At 43.0% G+C, this 17300-nt stretch overlaps 1 protein-coding gene across 2 annotated transcripts in view; it reads right to left on the bottom strand.

Moving 5' to 3' along the window:
- COL17A1 (collagen type XVII alpha 1 chain) overlaps nucleotides 1–17300 on the bottom strand; it is a 57782-nt gene that overhangs the window by 15817 nt on the left and 24665 nt on the right. For both annotated transcript variants that reach the window (XM_075216198.1, XM_075216199.1), the window contains exons 23-41: nucleotides 17010–17114; nucleotides 16815–16877; nucleotides 15842–15877; nucleotides 14624–14677; nucleotides 14159–14194; nucleotides 13958–13993; nucleotides 12616–12678; nucleotides 10521–10556; nucleotides 10098–10169; nucleotides 9041–9067; nucleotides 5358–5393; nucleotides 5080–5112; nucleotides 4722–4799; nucleotides 4482–4517; nucleotides 3960–4019; nucleotides 2675–2728; nucleotides 1378–1572; nucleotides 662–796; nucleotides 510–572 (exon numbers count right to left, since the gene is read on the bottom strand). In XM_075216198.1, coding sequence (XP_075072299.1) covers nucleotides 510–572; nucleotides 662–796; nucleotides 1378–1572; nucleotides 2675–2728; nucleotides 3960–4019; nucleotides 4482–4517; nucleotides 4722–4799; nucleotides 5080–5112; nucleotides 5358–5393; nucleotides 9041–9067; nucleotides 10098–10169; nucleotides 10521–10556; nucleotides 12616–12678; nucleotides 13958–13993; nucleotides 14159–14194; nucleotides 14624–14677; nucleotides 15842–15877; nucleotides 16815–16877; nucleotides 17010–17114 — 1218 coding nt within the window. The remainder of the gene's footprint in view (nucleotides 1–509; nucleotides 573–661; nucleotides 797–1377; nucleotides 1573–2674; nucleotides 2729–3959; nucleotides 4020–4481; nucleotides 4518–4721; nucleotides 4800–5079; nucleotides 5113–5357; nucleotides 5394–9040; nucleotides 9068–10097; nucleotides 10170–10520; nucleotides 10557–12615; nucleotides 12679–13957; nucleotides 13994–14158; nucleotides 14195–14623; nucleotides 14678–15841; nucleotides 15878–16814; nucleotides 16878–17009; nucleotides 17115–17300) is intronic.

Here is a 17300-nt window from a genome sequence, read left to right as displayed (position 1 = left end):
GCTCCTAATTTGTAAATGCAGTTCCCTGGGGTATCAGGAGTAGCTGTTGCATTATCAAAAGGGACAACCCCAAAACATTTTATCTACACTCTCCATTTGGTGCATAGTGTCCAATAAGTGACCATCTGTTCTCCAGTCCTCTAGGGACATAACTAAAAATGACTGTGCAAAATTTCAAAATATACCTCCTAATCCTGCTGTCCTAATACAACCACTAAGCAGTCCCAACTAGATATAAATTCCTTTATCTATAGTTGCCTCCGAATCCATCTCACTAAACTATATACATATAACTACATATATGTTTTTATCTGGATCCTGGACCCCACAAGTGACAGACCTCATGGTGGTCACATGGCTGTTGATACTACTGTACAGCTTTTCCACTCTCAACAATAATAATGTAGATTTGTAGAATACATCCCAAAAGTATATGTAACATTTCATACAAATGTGGACCTATTAATTAGACTATGAACTTTCTGACAAGACTTCTGTTTGGCTCTTACCTGGGTCTCCTTTACTTCCAGGTACACCTGGAGGGCCAGGCGGCCCAGCAGAACCGGCGGCTTCTGTAGACATAAGACAAAATGCGTTATTAATTATTGCCAGCACCGTATACAGTAAGTTTGGCAGTTTCCAAATAAGGACAAGTCCTTACCTGATGCTGGTCCTGAAGATCCTGGAACACCTGAAGCACCTGGAGCACCTCCTGGACCTGCTGGTCCTGCTGGACCTGATGGTCCTGCTGGACCTCCTGGTCCTGGTAAGCCTGGAGGTCCCTGTTTACCTTCCCCTAATCAACAGAAGGAGGACAGAGTATTACCAGAATGTAGTAATATTATATAATAATGCTCCTTTGTATAGAGATAGGGCTTTCACTTCATTCTGGGCACACATCCGATAATATTAATAACAACTAGGACATTTCTGGGACATTTATAAAACTAGGGGGTAAATGTATCATACCCCGGTTTTGTCAACTCCCGCGAGTTCGGCGTCTTCGCAGCTTAAATTTAAAGCGGCGCTGCCTTGTAAAAGGAAACTTCCCTTTACAAGGCAGCGCCGCTTTAAATTTAAGCTGCAAAGACGCCGATCTCCCGTTGGGTAACAAAACCGGGGTATGATACATTTACCCCCAGATGCGCTTGTAAAATGTGCAATGAGTTATACAAGATTAATAAATGATTAAGACAGGTACAGAAGTGATGAAAGCACAGAAGGGGTACAGAAGATAAGAGGTTGAGGAGCTGGCGGAGGTATAATCAAGTTGTTGACATTGGCTAAGACAACAATAAATACAGACATCATATAGTCACCATACAGAATAATTTAATACATGTAATGGAACAAACAACTTGGGATGAAATGTTTTACCTGGTGGTCCTGCAGGACCTGCTTGTCCTGGTGGACCGGCTGGACCGGGTGGACCGGCTGGACCCGCTGCGCCCGCTGTACCCGCTGTGCCGGCTGGACCCACGGCACCCGTTGGACCCACTGTTCCTGCTGGACCGGGAGGACCTGGTTGACCCTGGGTTCCGGCTTGTCCTGGTGGACCTTGAATTGCGGCCCCTGCGATAAAAAATAATCTTCTGGTTATGAACATTCACCAGTGACTACTATCTTATCTTACCAGAATCCACACATGATAATTGTCCAGCTAATAGCATGTAATTGCAGGGTTTACACATGTGGAGTACAGTTGTTTAATATTATTCATACTTGCCAACCTTGGCAATTTGTCTTGCGGGAGATCCAGGGGGAAGGTGGGCGTGAGGGGGCGTGGCTTGGTGAATGGCGTCATTTCGCCCCACCCCCTAATCTGGCATCACCATTTTTGTCCTATTACAGCGGGGGGCGGGGCCACAAAGACGCATGATCACAAGTGGAAAAGATCCGGGAGGTTGGCTTGCACTCTCGGGAGTCCGGGAGGACTCCCAGAAATTCGGGAGTCTCCCAGACATTCCACACCAATAGGCAACTATGATATTATTCATACAATGTTTTATTTCTATTCACATGTACAGCTTAGGTGTACAACATAGGCTCTTTTACAATATTAGGTTATTTGTCCAACCTGATATAGAAGCATGGTTTCATGTTGTGTGACCTATATCATACCTACTAATACCAAATTCATAGTGATATCATAGGAGTGGGCAGGTCCATCCCACCGTACCACAAAAGTGTTAGGCAAATCTTGGCTAATTGGAGGTTAGGTTTGTAAACTAGAAGACCGGGATTGGTATAATTGTAATCATTGCCTACACCGTGCAGATATTTTCATTATGTTTTTTATTGGTAGTTCCCATATTCATTTTTTCACCATCAATGATCTGAGCAGCAAGGTTGCACAGCAGTTAGTAGTGCTATCTTACAGTACTGGGGTCACAGCACCGTAGAACAGTGGTTAGTATTGTTGTCTCACAGCGCTGTGGTCATGGGGTCCATTCTCACCAAGGCCCTCACTGTTGGAGCTTGTATGTGCTCCTCTGTTATGCTATACGATAATAATGATCTAACATCTTCTGTAAATGTTTATAACATAACTGCTTCTATTTTATCTGCTTTGTTGTTATTGAGGCTTCAGTATCACTGAGATGGTTCTTGTATCGTTGGATCAAGACAGGCCTTGTTTTGACATGGACTTTGGCCAAGTTACTGGTTGACTTACCTGGTGGTCCTGGTGGTCCGGGAGGTCCTGGAATTGCTTGTGCTGCATAAGTATCTATTAAGAAACACAAATATTGTTTGAAAATATATATATTTTGCCCTCTTTATATTAAGCTACAAGTTTGTGTAATCTATCAGTGATTTATAGTCAACATGTTTGCAGATATCATCACTGTCTATAAATAGCTATTACTGTTATTATTTATTTTATTATTATTTATTTATGAAATTTAGACCACTGAACACATCATTCTGATCATAAAATTCTTTAAGGTACCAGGGTGGAAAGAAAGATTAATAATTATTTTTACCTATTGGTACTTTTAATACGATTTTTGTTAATTTAACTGAATTTAACAAGTATATTTCCCTACAATATGGGAGACTTAAAAACCATATCTACTCAGCAAATAAATATATATTTTGTACAAAGTGCCACAATTAAAAGAATAAATGTAGACTTTTATTTACCAACATATAATTTGCATGCAGCTTTAGGGGTAAATGTATCAAGCTGAGAGTTTTCTGGCGGATTTGAAAAGTGGAGAAGTTGCCTATGGCAACCAATCAGATTCTAGCTGTCTTTTTGTAGAATGTACTAAATAAATGACAGCTAGAATCTGATTGGTTTTTCAAACCTGCTGGAAAACTCTCAGCTTGATACATTTACCCCTTGGTCTTTGATGAAGATGTAGGGTTATCATATAAACTTTGACAAATAAATACTCTTAACCCTTAAGCATTTACTGGTGTGTACAGCTTCCTTTATGCCCATTATGGTTGGGAGCGGAGATCTATGTTGGGTAGTACCATGCCCAGGTCAGTACTTCTCAATGTGCCCAGACATTTAATTGTGATATTATTCTTAATTGTACAGGTTCGGCTATTTCAAACTAGTTTAAATCCTATGTTCTGTAGGGTCACCACACTTGCCCCAAGCATTTGGCATTGATGTTTTGCAAGACGATGGTACCATCTTGGTAGATGAGTGGGACACGGAAGCGAGGAGTGCGAGTCTCTATTTAAAACTTATCTTTACACTGATGCATTCATTTTGCCAGCACTACTAAACCGCTGGGTTATTTATTTATTTACACAGATGCCGTAACAACCAATCAGCTATTAGCTTTGTTCAGCCTAGTGTAAGGTAGTGTCTGATTGGTTGGTACTGTTTAATGCATTGTGCACGTGTTTTATAAAACTCTTGCACCCAGGTTGCAGAATCCAGTACAGGAATATCCCGAACGCTCAGCATATATATTGTTGTACTTGTAACTTATACTTACTTTCTGGCCTTGAGTATGTAATCCCTGGCTCTCCGGGATCTCCGCGGGATCCCTTTGTACCTAGAAGTGAGATAGATTTTTTTTATATCAAAATCTACTCTATGCGTATCAGGGCCATCTTAACGACATTATGGGCACCCGGGCAAAGCAGTGCACCGGGGCCCCTACATACATACATATATATTTAGATATAGATGTATAGAGATACAGATATAGATATAGATATAGATATATAGAGATAGAGATAGATAGATGTACTTGCTCAGTGACCTTTGAAGGTTTTTTTTGCAGGTTTTTTCTTTTGCAGGATTATTTATTCTAATTAAGAGCCCTGCCTCGGGGCCCCCTTGCCCGTGGGGCCCCCGGGCACCTGCCCATCGTGCCCAATGGAAAAGATGGCCCTGATGCGTATACCAACTAGTTGTAATAGAGCTATCAAGAGATCATCCACAGACACAAGGATGGTGGGACTGATAACACTTTTAGGATATATAAATAGTTCTTATATATAAATAGATTTACCTGGTTGTCCGGGAAGACCAGATGGCCCAATTGGACCTATAAAAAGATGATAATGGAATTGATTGGACTGTAAACTGATTTAGACGATCTATCCAAGTAAGTTAAAAATGAAAATAACGTTTACATAGTCACAAAAGCATATATAATCGTTTTTGACATTATTATCAACAGTGCAGCACGTAGTAAGGTTTGACCATTCTCTAATTGTTTCTATCTGTGTCTGCTGATGTGCTTATATACCTGGTAGTCCTGGCGAGCCTGGTGGGCCCAGAGCTCCGGGGGGCCCTGGTGGTCCTGGAACAACATACGAACTACCGTCTGCAATAAAAAGTAAAAGTAATGAATTAATCAGAAAGCGCAAACAGAAGGAACCAAGCTGCACCATGTACAACTGATGCAGATCGTTCTCACTGTCACTAACTGATGCTGAGTCTGACACTCCGTGTTCTAGGATTGGTCTACACTGGCTAGAACATAACCAACAGGCAAATGAATTGTGCTATGACAAATCTCTATAACAGATCAGTATTGGATATTATAAGGTATCACACTGTATAGGGAATGACACAAATGTATTATTATTATTTTTATTACACACCTGTGGACACTCTTCCTGGATCTCCAACATCACCTATAAAACAGGTAAGCAGAAAAAAAGACTTATTGACATATTTCTGCCTACTGAAGGTAAATCAGACTATGAATGTAGTTAGAATCTTTATTCAATCTTGATCATAGGAAACTATTAAAAATACCCTTATTCCATAAAATCATATTTTGCAATAAAAATACCAAATTTATATTATATACTCTATGTTATATTTATTAATATGTATTATTTTACTGTTTTATCAAAAGGCCTGTTATCATATTTACCTTTAGATCCTGCTCGGCCTGGCGTGCCGGGTGGTCCTTGAATAATCATAAATATTTGCAATGAAATAAATGTCATTATTATTATTATTATTATTATTATTATTTATTTATAAGGCGCCACAAGGTTTCCGCAGCGCCGAACACAGTACAAACAATGGACAGTACAGGGAATAACAGTACAGAACAATAAACGAATAATACCGAGACTTCAGATGCTCCAGGAAAATCAAGAATATTGAGGTTGGAGCAGAAGAGAAGGTAGAGAGACAGGAGGGAGAAGGGCCCTGCTCATTTGAGCTTACATCCTAAAGGGAGGGCAACAGACAGTAGGCACAGAGGGAGTCAGAGGAGGGGAGCAAGCGCACCCTTTTCAAAGGAGGATCTAGGAGATGAGAGCGAGCATGGAAAGAGGGTTAAGTGGAGGGCTGGTAAGCCTTGAGGAAGAGATGAGTTTTGAGTGCCCGTTTGAAGGAGCACAAGTTAGGGGATAGACGGATGGAGCGAGGGAGGTCATTCCAGTGCAAGGGGGCAGCTCGGGAGAAGTCTTGAATTCTGGAGTGGGATGAGGTTATTAGAGTGGAGGAGAGGCGACGGTCATTGGCCGAGCGCAGGGAACGGGCGGGTGTGTGGATGGAGAGGAGATTGGAGATGTAAGGTGCAGTAGACTGGGAGAGGGCCTTGTAGGTGAGGGTAAGAAGTTTGAAAAGAATTCGATAGGGGAAGGGGAGCCAGTGAAGGGCAAGGCAGAGAGGGGAGGCAGAAGAGGAGCGGCGAGAAAGGAAGATAAGCCTCGCCGCCGCATTAAGTATAGAACGAAGGGGGGCAAGGCGAGAGCGGGGGAGGCCGGTGAGGAGAAGATTGCAATAGTCCAGCCGGGAAATGATGAGCGCGTGGATAATAGTTTTGGTTGCTTCATTAGATAGGAAGGGCCGGATGCGGGCAATGTTACGAAGTTGAAAGCGACAGGATTGCGCAAGAGATTGAATGTGGGGGGTAAAAGAGAGGGAGGAGTCGAGGGTAACGCCCAGGCAGCGTAGTTGGGGGACGGAGGAAATGGTGGAGTTGTTAATAGTGATGGAGAGATCCAGATGGGATAAGGACTTGGACGGAGGGAAAACAATAAGTTCAGTTTTTTCAATGTTAATTTTGAGAAAGCGAGAGGACATCCAAGAGGAGATGGCAGAGAGGCAGTCAGATACACGGGAGAGGAGAGGAGAGGAAAGATCAGGAGAAGAGATGTAAAGTTGAATATCATCGGCGTATAGGTGATACTGAAGGCCGAATGAGGTGATGAGAGCACCAAGAGAGGAAGTATAGAGTGAGAAGAGTAGAGGGCCAAGAACAGAGCCCTGAGGGACTCCAACAGGGAGGGCAGAGGGGGGGGAGGATGAACCGGACATAGTTACAGAGAAAGAGCGGTTGGCGAGATAGGAGGTGAACCATGTAAGGACAGAGCCAGAGAGACCGAGAGAGTGAAGTGTCTGCAAGAGGAGGGGGTGGTCCACGGTGTCAAAGGCTGCGGATAGGTCCAGGAGGATGAGCAGGGAGAAGTGACCCCTGGATTTAGCAGAGAGGAGATCATTTGTTACATTGGTCAGGGCAGTTTCAGTAGAGTGGAGGGGGCGGAAGCCAGATTGAAGAGGGTCAAGGAGGGAATTGTCAGAGAGGTGACAGGTGAGCCGATTGCAAACAATACGCTCGAGAAGTTTAGAGGCATAGGGGAGAAGAGAAATGGGGCGGTAGTTGGCGAGTGTGGTGGGATCGAGATTAGGTTTTTTTAGAATGGGAGAGATGAGGGCATGTTTGAAGGAAGAGGGGACAGTACCAGTGGAGAGAGACAGGTTGAAGAGGTGAGCTAAGTAAGCGCAGATGGTGGGGGAGAAGGAGCGAAGAAGGTGAGAGGGGATGGGATCCAGGTGACAGGTAGAAGGGGGAGAAGAAAGAATGAGGGAGTGGACTTCATCGCCCGTAGTAGGGCGGAAGGAGTCCCAGGGTGGGATAAGGGGAGAGGGAGGAGCAAAGAGAGGGGCCGGAGAGGAAGGGGATGAGGATATATCGAGTCGGATAGACTCAATTTTGGAGGAGAAAAATGAGGCAAAATCTGTAGCAGAGAGGGAGAGTGGGATAGGAGGAGGGGGAGGGGTGAGGAGAGAGGTGAATGTGGCAAAGAGGCGGCGGGGATTAGAGGACTGAGAAGAAATGAGGGATTTAAAGAAAGATTGTTTAGAGAGGGAGAGGGCGGAGCAGTAGGAGGAGAGGATAAACTTGAAGTGGAGGAAGTCAGCCAGGGAGCGAGATTTCCTCCAAAGGCGTTCAGCAGCACGAGTGCACTTCTGGAGGAAGCGGGTGGAATTAGAGTGCCAGGGTTGGGGAATTAAGCAGCGGCGGCGGACAGAGGTGGCAGGGGCAATAGCGTCCAAGGCAGTGGTGAGAGAGTGGTTGTAAAGAGAGGTGGCGTTATCAGGGCAGACCAGGGAGGGAAGAGGGGATAGCAGAGTTTCAAGAGAGGAGGAAAAGGAAGTAGGGTCAACAGCAGCAAGATTACGCCTAGTGAGGGTAGTTTTAGGGAGGGGGTAAGCAGGGGAAGAGGACAGATTGAAGGAGAGTAGATGGTGGTCAGAGAGTGGGAAGGGAGAGTTGGAGAAGTCAGAGAGATCACACAGATGAGAGAAAACAAGGTCAAGGGAGTGACCAAGGCAGTGGGTGGGGGAAGAGGTCCACTGCGTGAGGCCAAGGGAGGAAGAAAGGGCGAGAAGTTTAATGGAGGCAGGGTCAGAGGGGAGATCAATAGGGATGTTAAAGTCTCCAAGTATGATGGAGGGGAGGTCAGAAGAGAGGTAGTGGGGAAGCCAAGCAGCAAAGTTGTCGAGAAAGAGGGAAGTGGGGCCAGGGGGGCGGTAAATGACTGAGACACGGAGGTGAATGGGGCAGAAGAGGCGGATGGAATGGACTTCAAAGGAGGAGAAAGAGAGGGAAGGTTCAGAGGGAATAACCCGAAAGGTGCAGTTAGGGGAAAGGAGGATACCCACTCCCCCACCTGGGGAGTGGGTATCCTTGAAATTACTTGATATTACTTGAAACGTAATATTTGTGAACACATGCTGTGCAGTGCCAAGCTCTGCGGTAATTAGGTGACATGGGGCTGACACAACTATATAATAACCGTATACTTATGTAATTGTATTTTATCTGCGTCACAGGAAGACATAGCCAGTAATGACTGACTCCACCCGTCATGTATATGTATATAATGTGTCATTAATCATTTTTTCAGTGGTGTCCCTGATTTAATGTTGCCTATGGTCATCAGGGATATGCCTATAATGAAGCAGCCTGGGGTAGCAAATACTAACATTAAAAATGACAATATTCCTATAAAGTGTACACAACTCATACATAAACCCTGTGGTAGTTTGTATAACTTTCTTTCTAGCCCAGATACAGCCAGAGGTGCAGAACCGTCAATCCAACATACAGACAACCTGTCTTGACTTTGCTAGGGCTCATCAGTGCAATGCTGCTTTCTGTTATTCTGTTATAAGAAGGCTCTAGCTGCATTATATATAGGGGAAGACACCCTTCTATAACCCTAGGGGATGCCCAGCTTGGGTGCTAGTGACTAAAAGCTTTATTTAGTGTACCACTATTAAATACTTGCACCACAGTGAATTTAGAAATATTACCTGGTGGACCCTGTGCACCTGGAAGTCCTACAAAATAAAGCAAAAACAAGGTAATTTAATATAATAGTTTATGTAACTACATAGTAACGTAAATATTGTACCAGGCGAGCCGGCTTTCTAAAAGGATCTGCTTTCACACTATGAATAATTAAAGAAACAACTAAATAGAACAGATTAAATGGAACTGGATATGTTGTGCTTTGTGAGTCTCAGCAGCAAATGAATCATTTATACTTTAAACTCTCAGTGACATTATGTGCTGTGTGTAGCCATCCAGAGGCCCACAACGAACAGCCAGCGACTATCCATTATTGCTGGGTAGAGGGAGAAAGTCAGATCATTAGAGAAAGTGCTGATGGTCCAAGCCCAATAATTTGTTTAGCTGACCAGTTTTGCTTTTTAGCAGAGTGGTAAATGTTTTTCTTAAACTGTCCTCTCCTTTAAAGGGGGTTTCTTTCTGTTTTTTTAATCTGTTTTCAAGTTTTGTCTTTAAACTAAATAGACAGAGTTGTATATTTTCTTTGCTCTTGGATAGGACAGGGCTCTGCTGTGCTCTCAGCATTGGACGGAATTGTATCCACAAAGAAGTTCTGTGTCATATCCAAGGGCACATCAAGCAGACATGGAAGTCAGAGAGATGAAGCAATGTATTTAGTAATTGTTGCAGGGGGGCGTGTACAAGCCAGTAAATTAAAATCCTGTGAGAGTGTAATATACCTTAATATTAAAATACCTTTCATATTCAATAGAATATAAGCAACTGGATTAAACTAATTACAGGTGACGTATAGTCTTAGCGTTCAGTTACTATATAAGTAGAACTAACTACAATTTAAAGGAACTGTCCAATCAGTGCTCTTGAATGTAAATGTATTGTAGAGCTGGAATAAATACTTCTCCTGGGATAGAGTGAAGAAGTGTTACATAAAGGATATTGATCAGTAAAGGGGTTGACAAGGAAAGTGACAGGATGGATTTTTCTCTCTGATCAGTAATTGAAGTGACAATTCTCCAGTACTCACTAAATTCGACTAATAACCACAGGACAAAATCTTACCTGGAAGACCGGAGTCTCCTGATGATCCTGGAGGTCCTCTTGGTCCTGGCAGTCCCAGAGGCCCTTGTTCACCTAAAGAACACATACATTATTACTCAATGTACAGGAACATTGTTCTGTTGAGTTTAGTTATGTCACGTTACCAGGAAGGAAATAAAGTTGTTTTGTGTGTAGTGTGGACTTATTTGTTGCATAGCTGACCCTGTGCTACCTGGTACGTTCAATAAGGTTAATTCACCTTCCACTGCTTTGATTCAAAGTATATAAAATAAAATGTCAGTCTCAACATGTATTTACATTAGAGAGTGCATCACTTCTTATTTCAAGAATGAATTATACAATATAATGTTTTGCAGAGTGAATATATCGGTCGGTGTAATATGTCAGATATTGTATGAGAGATGTCAGTATCTCACACTTTACCTCTTGGTCCTTGATGTCCATCTGGTCCAGGTGGCCCTAGAAAGAAAAGTAAAGTTAATAATAGACACTGCAGACTAATAGAGAGGACTGTATGTGGGTGTGGCTTGGACTGGTCTTTCGGTATAGGTGGTGCAGACTACATTATAGACAGTGCAGACTAATAGAGAGGACTGTATGTGGGTGTGGCTTGGACTGGTCTATCTGTAAAGGTGGTGCAGACTACACGATAGACATTGCAGACTAATAGAGAGGACTGTATGTGGGTGTGGCTTGGACTGGACTATCGGTATAGGTGGTGCAGACTACACAATAGACACTGCAGACTAATAGAGAGGACTGTATGTGGGTGTGGCTTGGACTGGACTATCTGTATAGGTGGTACAGACTACACAATAGACACTGCAGACTAATAGAGAGGACTGTATGTGGGTGTGGCTTGGACTGGTCTATCTGTATAGGTGGTACAGACTACACAATAGACACTGCAGACTAATAGAGAGGACTGTATGTGGGTGTGACTTGGACTGGACTATCGGTATAGGTGGTGCAGACTACACTATCGACATTGCAGACTAATAGAGAGGACTGTATGTGGGTGTGACTTGGACTGGACTATCGGTATTCGTGGTACAGACTACACTATAGACACTGCAGACTAATATAGAGGACGGTATGTGGGTGTGGCTTGGACTGGTCTATCTGTATAGGTGGTACAGACTACACAATAGACAGTACAGACTAATAGAGAGGACTGTATGTGGGGTGACTTGGACTGGTCTATCTGTATAGGTGGTACAGACTACACAATAGACAGTGCAGACTAATAGAGAGGACTGTATGTGGGTGTGACTTGGACTGGACTTTCGGTGTAGGTGGTGCAGACTACACTATAGACAATGCAGACTAATAGAGAGGACTGTATGTGGGTGTGGCTTGGACTGGTCTTTCGGTATAGGTGGTGCAGACTACATTATAGACAGTGCAGACTAATAGAGAGGACTGTATGTGGGTGTGGCTTGGACTGGTCTATCTGTAAAGGTGGTGCAGACTACACGATAGACATTGCAGACTAATAGAGAGGACTGTATGTGGGTGTGGCTTGGACTGGACTATCGGTAAAGGTGGTGCAGACTACACTATAGACATTGCAGACTAATAGAAAGGACTGTATGTGGGTGTGGCTCGGACTGGACTATCGGTATAGGTGGTGCAGACTACACTATAGACATTGCAGACTAATAGAGAGGACTGTATGTGGGTGTGGCTTGGACTGGACTATCGGTCTAGGTGGTGCAGACTACACTATAGACAATGCAGACTAATAGAGAGGACTGTATGTGGGTGTGGCTTGGATTGGTCTTTCGGTATAGGTGGTGCAGACTACACTATAGACATTGCAGACTAATAGAGAGGACTGTATGTGGGTGTGGCTCAGACTGGACTATCGGTATAGGTGGTGCAGACTACACTATAGACATTGCAGACTAATAGAGAGGACTGTATGTGGGTGTGGCTTGGATTGGTCTTTTGGTATAGGTGGTGCAGACTACACTATAGACATTGCAGACTAATAGAAAGGACTGTATGTGGGTGTGGCTTGGACTGGACTATCGGTATAGGTGGTGCAGACTACACTATAGACATTGCAGACTAATAGAAAGGACTGTATGTGGGTGTGGCTTGGACTGGACTATCGGTATAGGTGGTGCAGACTACACTATAGACATTGCAGACTAATAGAGAGGACTGTATGTGGGTGTGGCTCGGACTGGACTATCGGTATAGGTGGTGCAGACTACACTATAGACATTGCAGACTAATAGAGAGGACTGTATGTGGGTGTGGCTCGGACTGGACTATCGGTATAGGTGGTGCAGTGCCTACACCTGAGAATACTACTTAATTACACCCCATGCATATGGCATACAGGTTTGATCATTGTGGACTATTGGGCAATGTGGCACGCGGACATTGCGCCGCGCATATTGCCGGCAGTTACGTTAGGAATCTCCGCACATTTTTTCCTTGCACCTCTATGAGGTGCATGTTAAAACGAGCAGAGATATCTGTCAACATCTGCAAAGTAAAATCCCACCTGCTGATCCTTTAGCTCCTGCCTCTCCAGCAGGTCCTGGTAATCCTCTTTGTCCTGCGTCTCCTGTAAATACAAAGCGGGGTTATGCGGAGGAACGTAGGATGCACTTATTACTTCAGCAACCAAAAAGTCAATAGGATGAGCCCCGATCTGACCCGTTGCACAGACGGCAGGTGATGCCCCATATAAATATGTGCCCACTCCATTCTTTTGTCTCTCTTTTGTAATTTCGCTCTGCAAAATGAAATTTAGTTTCTGCAGTGTTCTGGCCACCACTCTATAAAATAGATATTTTGGAACTAGAAAAGGTTCAGAGAAGGGCGACAAAATTGATAAAGGGTATGGAGTCATTAAGTTATGAGGAAAGGTTAGCCAGTTTAGGCATGTTTACTCTAGAAAAGAGGCGTCTAAGAGGAGATATGATTACTATGTACAAATACATTAGCGGTCAATACAAAGAACTTTCATGGGAACTTTTTACCCCAAGGACTATACACAGAACAAGCGGTCACCCCCTAAGGTTAGAGGAGAGGAAGTTTCACAACCAGCAAAGGAAGGGGTTCTTTACAGTAAGGGCAGTCACGATATGGAATTCATTGCCAGGGAAGGTTGTGATGGCAGATTCAACAGATATGTTTAAGAAAGGGTTAGACAAATTATTAGCGGAAAAGTGTATCCAGGGATACGACCTTTAATTACAATGAGGATAGTAGTGGATATAGGGAAAAAATAGGACTGCAATATTGGGTCTGGGGGGATTTATCCAGATTGAAACAGATTGGCGTTTGTTTAATCTGGATCAGTTTCAAATATAAGTGAGGGATCGTAGGAGATCCAAAATAGGTTGAATATGTTGCTATGTTACTATGCAAAACCCGATTCAGTGGTGCGCCTACTCCCTACTTAACAACCCGATTCAGTGGTGCGCCTACTCCCTACTTAACAACCCGATTCAGTGGTGCGCCTACTCCCTACTTAACAACCCGATTCAGTGGTGCGCCTACTCCCTACTTAACAACCCGATTCAGTGGTGCGCCTACTCCCTACTTAACAAGGAACGCTCTCACTATGCCCAACCTCTGACAACAAACTTGTGCTCCACCAAAAACGCCACTATGCGCTGTACCTTGCCCATTTTGTGTCCTGGAGGTGAGACCCAGTGTGAACTGAATTTATCCACTAACCTACTGAAAGTGGAAGCTACGGCTGATCTATGTAAACTAGATATAAATCTGTGAGACACATTTTCTCCTTCCCTTGAACCTTCTATGACCTTCAGTGTTCAGTCTGCGGCAGCCAATGCTTCACTAACAGGACCTCTCAGTTCCTTTTATTTACTGACCTGTAAGACCTCGAGGTCCCTTTTCACCTTGTTCACCTAAAACAAATGAATATGTAATATTAATATATAAATAATTGTAAGCAGACCCCCACATGATGACATGAGCCTTTTAACACAATAAAAGTGATTTCATTGTATACTAAGGTCATTTAAACAGGACGTTTAACAAGGAACACGTCATAACTAGTAAGAGGTCTCTACCTTTATTCCCTGGCAATCCAACAGATCCTTTGTCACCTGAAAGCAACAAGATTTTATTTACATATTTCCATACAATGACAGATTCCAAAAACAGACATTATACTATAAACAATAATTCATAAAGAATCAATATTACATTAAGAAAAGAAAAATATCCAATAACAGATATATAATGTATTGTAGGTAGAATAAGCTACATCACTATGCTTTATATAAAACAATACATAGAAACTCTCAGTTATATTTCCCTTTAAATATCCAGAATTATATGTGCTACTTCCGAAACCATCAACGTTTTTTATTTGCAGTTGTGGTGTTGTACCTCTTAAGAGGAGCAGATTTCCTTCCTGTAGTAGACGTTGGCAATGCATGATGGGACTGATAGTTTTACAATAGCGAGAGAACCATTGGTTTCGTAAACCTGAACTATACAGTGCCTCCTTAATAACACACACAGAACATTACCTTTAGGTCCTGGCAATCCTGATTCCCCTCTGTAACCTTGCTGCCCAGGTGTACCTATTGGAAAATGATATTACAACTTTAATTTCATAGAAGTGCAGGAGCATATGGATACCACTAAGGGTAAAATGCAGATCAAAGTGTATGTCCTGGGGAGCAATGGGGAGTTTGACTAAGCTGCTCATCATGGGGGGCGGCTTCATGTGCCGTATAAACATGTGATAGACCTGATACACTTCAGGGGTCCTATTAGAGACCCTCTAATCTTCTAAAGGGTCGCACATTACCCTTAATCTCAGTAATAAGTCATACTTGCCAACCTTATGTTGGCCGAGTCCGGGAGTTCCTGGAGGGCACGATTGGCGGAGTGGGGCGAGGCTTCGCAAATCGCGTCATTTTGGCCCCGCCCCCAGTGATGTAATGCCTGTTTCAGTGGTAAAAAACCCCAAACAAGTATTACATCATTGGGGACGGGGCAAAAATTACGCGATTCGCGAAGCCCCGTCCCATCCGTCTGTACATGCCGGCTCTAATTTAGTGAAGTGGGCAGATGCGGGAGAATTGGCAGCTCTCTTCCGGGAGACCTACCCGGAATTTGGGAGTCTCCCGGACATTCCGGGAGAGTTGACATGTATATAATAAGTTAAAACAATACATTTAATCAAAGAAAGAGACACCGATCTGTAATCGATATCAGCAGGCATTTTATACACTTTTATACTCTTTGGGCTAGATTTACTAAGCTGCGGGTTTGAAAAAGTGGGGATGTTGCCTATAGCAACCAATCAGATTCTAGCTTTCATTTATATAGTACCTTGTACAAAATGACAGCTAGAATCTGATTGGTTGCTATAGGCAACATCCCCACTTTTTCAAACCCGCAGCTTAGTAAATCTAGCCCTTTGTGTCTGACAACAAAGAGTGAGGGGCTGGGGGCTGCAGGTGAAGGTTCAAAGGCTGCCTGTTGTCTATCACTGTTATAAACATATTATTGTGGGCTGGATCATTTAAAATAATAACATAAAATAGGGTATTGACACAAATTCGGTTGTTTTTAGAGCAATGGAACTGAGACTATGGGCAGGCCTAGCAGCACCACTGAAGGACATTGAGATTACTGTGAGGCCACCAGTTGCTAGTTGGATCTTTACATTGCAATGATCCAGCCTAGCTGGATACAAACCAAACCAATTTTTTTTAAATAATACTGTGAATACATACCTGCAAGACCCTGCGGACCCTGAGGACCCAAATCGCCTGTAGACAGAAAGTGACCATTAGATTAAATGCTTTATTACCACAATAATAATATTTCTTTGTTTAAAATTTCTTGTTTAAATATGTTTTGTTTTAGGAGAATAACTACAGATTATAGGGCCCTATAGAGGACTCAGTGCAAGTCCCCATCTTTGCTCCATCACAAGACCTGCTCTATAGCCATCTAATACTGCAACACACCAATCCAATGCAGTGACCTAAGCAATACATTCTTTCTAGTTTTTTCTCAAGTCGATAGCTACCCAAGATTGAGTATGGTTGTAGAAGCCTATTATACAACATCATCATCACCATTTATTTATGTAGCGCCACTAATTCTGCAGCGCTGTACAGAGAACTCATTCACATCAGTCCCTGCCCCATTGGAGCTTACAGTCTAAATTCCCTAACATATATACACACACAGACAGACAGAGAGACAGACAGAGAGACTAAGGTCAATTTTGATAGCAGCCAATTAACCTACTAGTATGTTATTGGAGTTTGGAAGGAAACCGGAGCACCCGGAGGAAACCCACGCAAACACGGGGAGAACATACAAACTCCACATAGATAAGTCCATGGTTGGGAATTGAACTCAATACCCCAGTGCTGTGAGGCAGAAGTGCTAACCACTGAGCCACCGTGCTGCCCCAACATCACAGTAAGTAAATATTAGAGACATCCGCTGTCCTCCTTACAGCTACTTCTATTGACCACTAAAGGTGGGAGTCTCTTCTATTGAGGAAATGATGATGTCCGTACTGTAGTTGAGTAAGATTGTTATAATAGGTGCTTTATTCTTTATGTTATCTACCCTAGGGATAGTGAACCTGCAGCTTTCTATCTAAGCGTTATGAAAGTATTATTGTCAGCTAGAGATCTGCTGCTTCTTTACTTCTGACCTCGGCCAAAATCTAGATTTGTCTTTCATTACCTTTAAGTCCCATTTGTCCTGGAAAGCCGGTTACTCCTGGTGCACCTGAATCACCTGGCAAACCTGTTGAGAAAAAAAAATGAATGCATTTGAAACAACATAATATTTAGTAATAGTCCAGATTTAAACTTAACGTCAAAGATAGGACCCCGAGAGCTATTCTTATTATTATCTGAATGTTGAAAAACATTTTACCTCTGTCTCCCTTTTCTCCAACTCCTTGTGGACCAGGTTCACCACGAACTCCAGGTAAACCATCTCGTCCTCTTTGTCCAGCTGGACCTTCCACACCACCGTCACCTTTGATAAGACAAACGCACTGATGTCTCAAACCACAAGATGAGTCGCCACTAATATTATAATAAAAATATTCTATCCACTATTATGTCACATTTTATTTTTATATTGTTTTCCTACAACAACTACCTACTTTGTGTTTTTCTTTTCATGGCAATATAATTTCTTGGTAGGTTAATGACTATAATT

This window comes from Mixophyes fleayi, chromosome 6 (assembly GCF_038048845.1).
Source record: "Mixophyes fleayi isolate aMixFle1 chromosome 6, aMixFle1.hap1, whole genome shotgun sequence".
Lineage (NCBI taxonomy): Eukaryota > Metazoa > Chordata > Amphibia > Anura > Limnodynastidae > Mixophyes > Mixophyes fleayi.
This window is presented reverse-complemented; position numbering and strand designations above follow the sequence as displayed.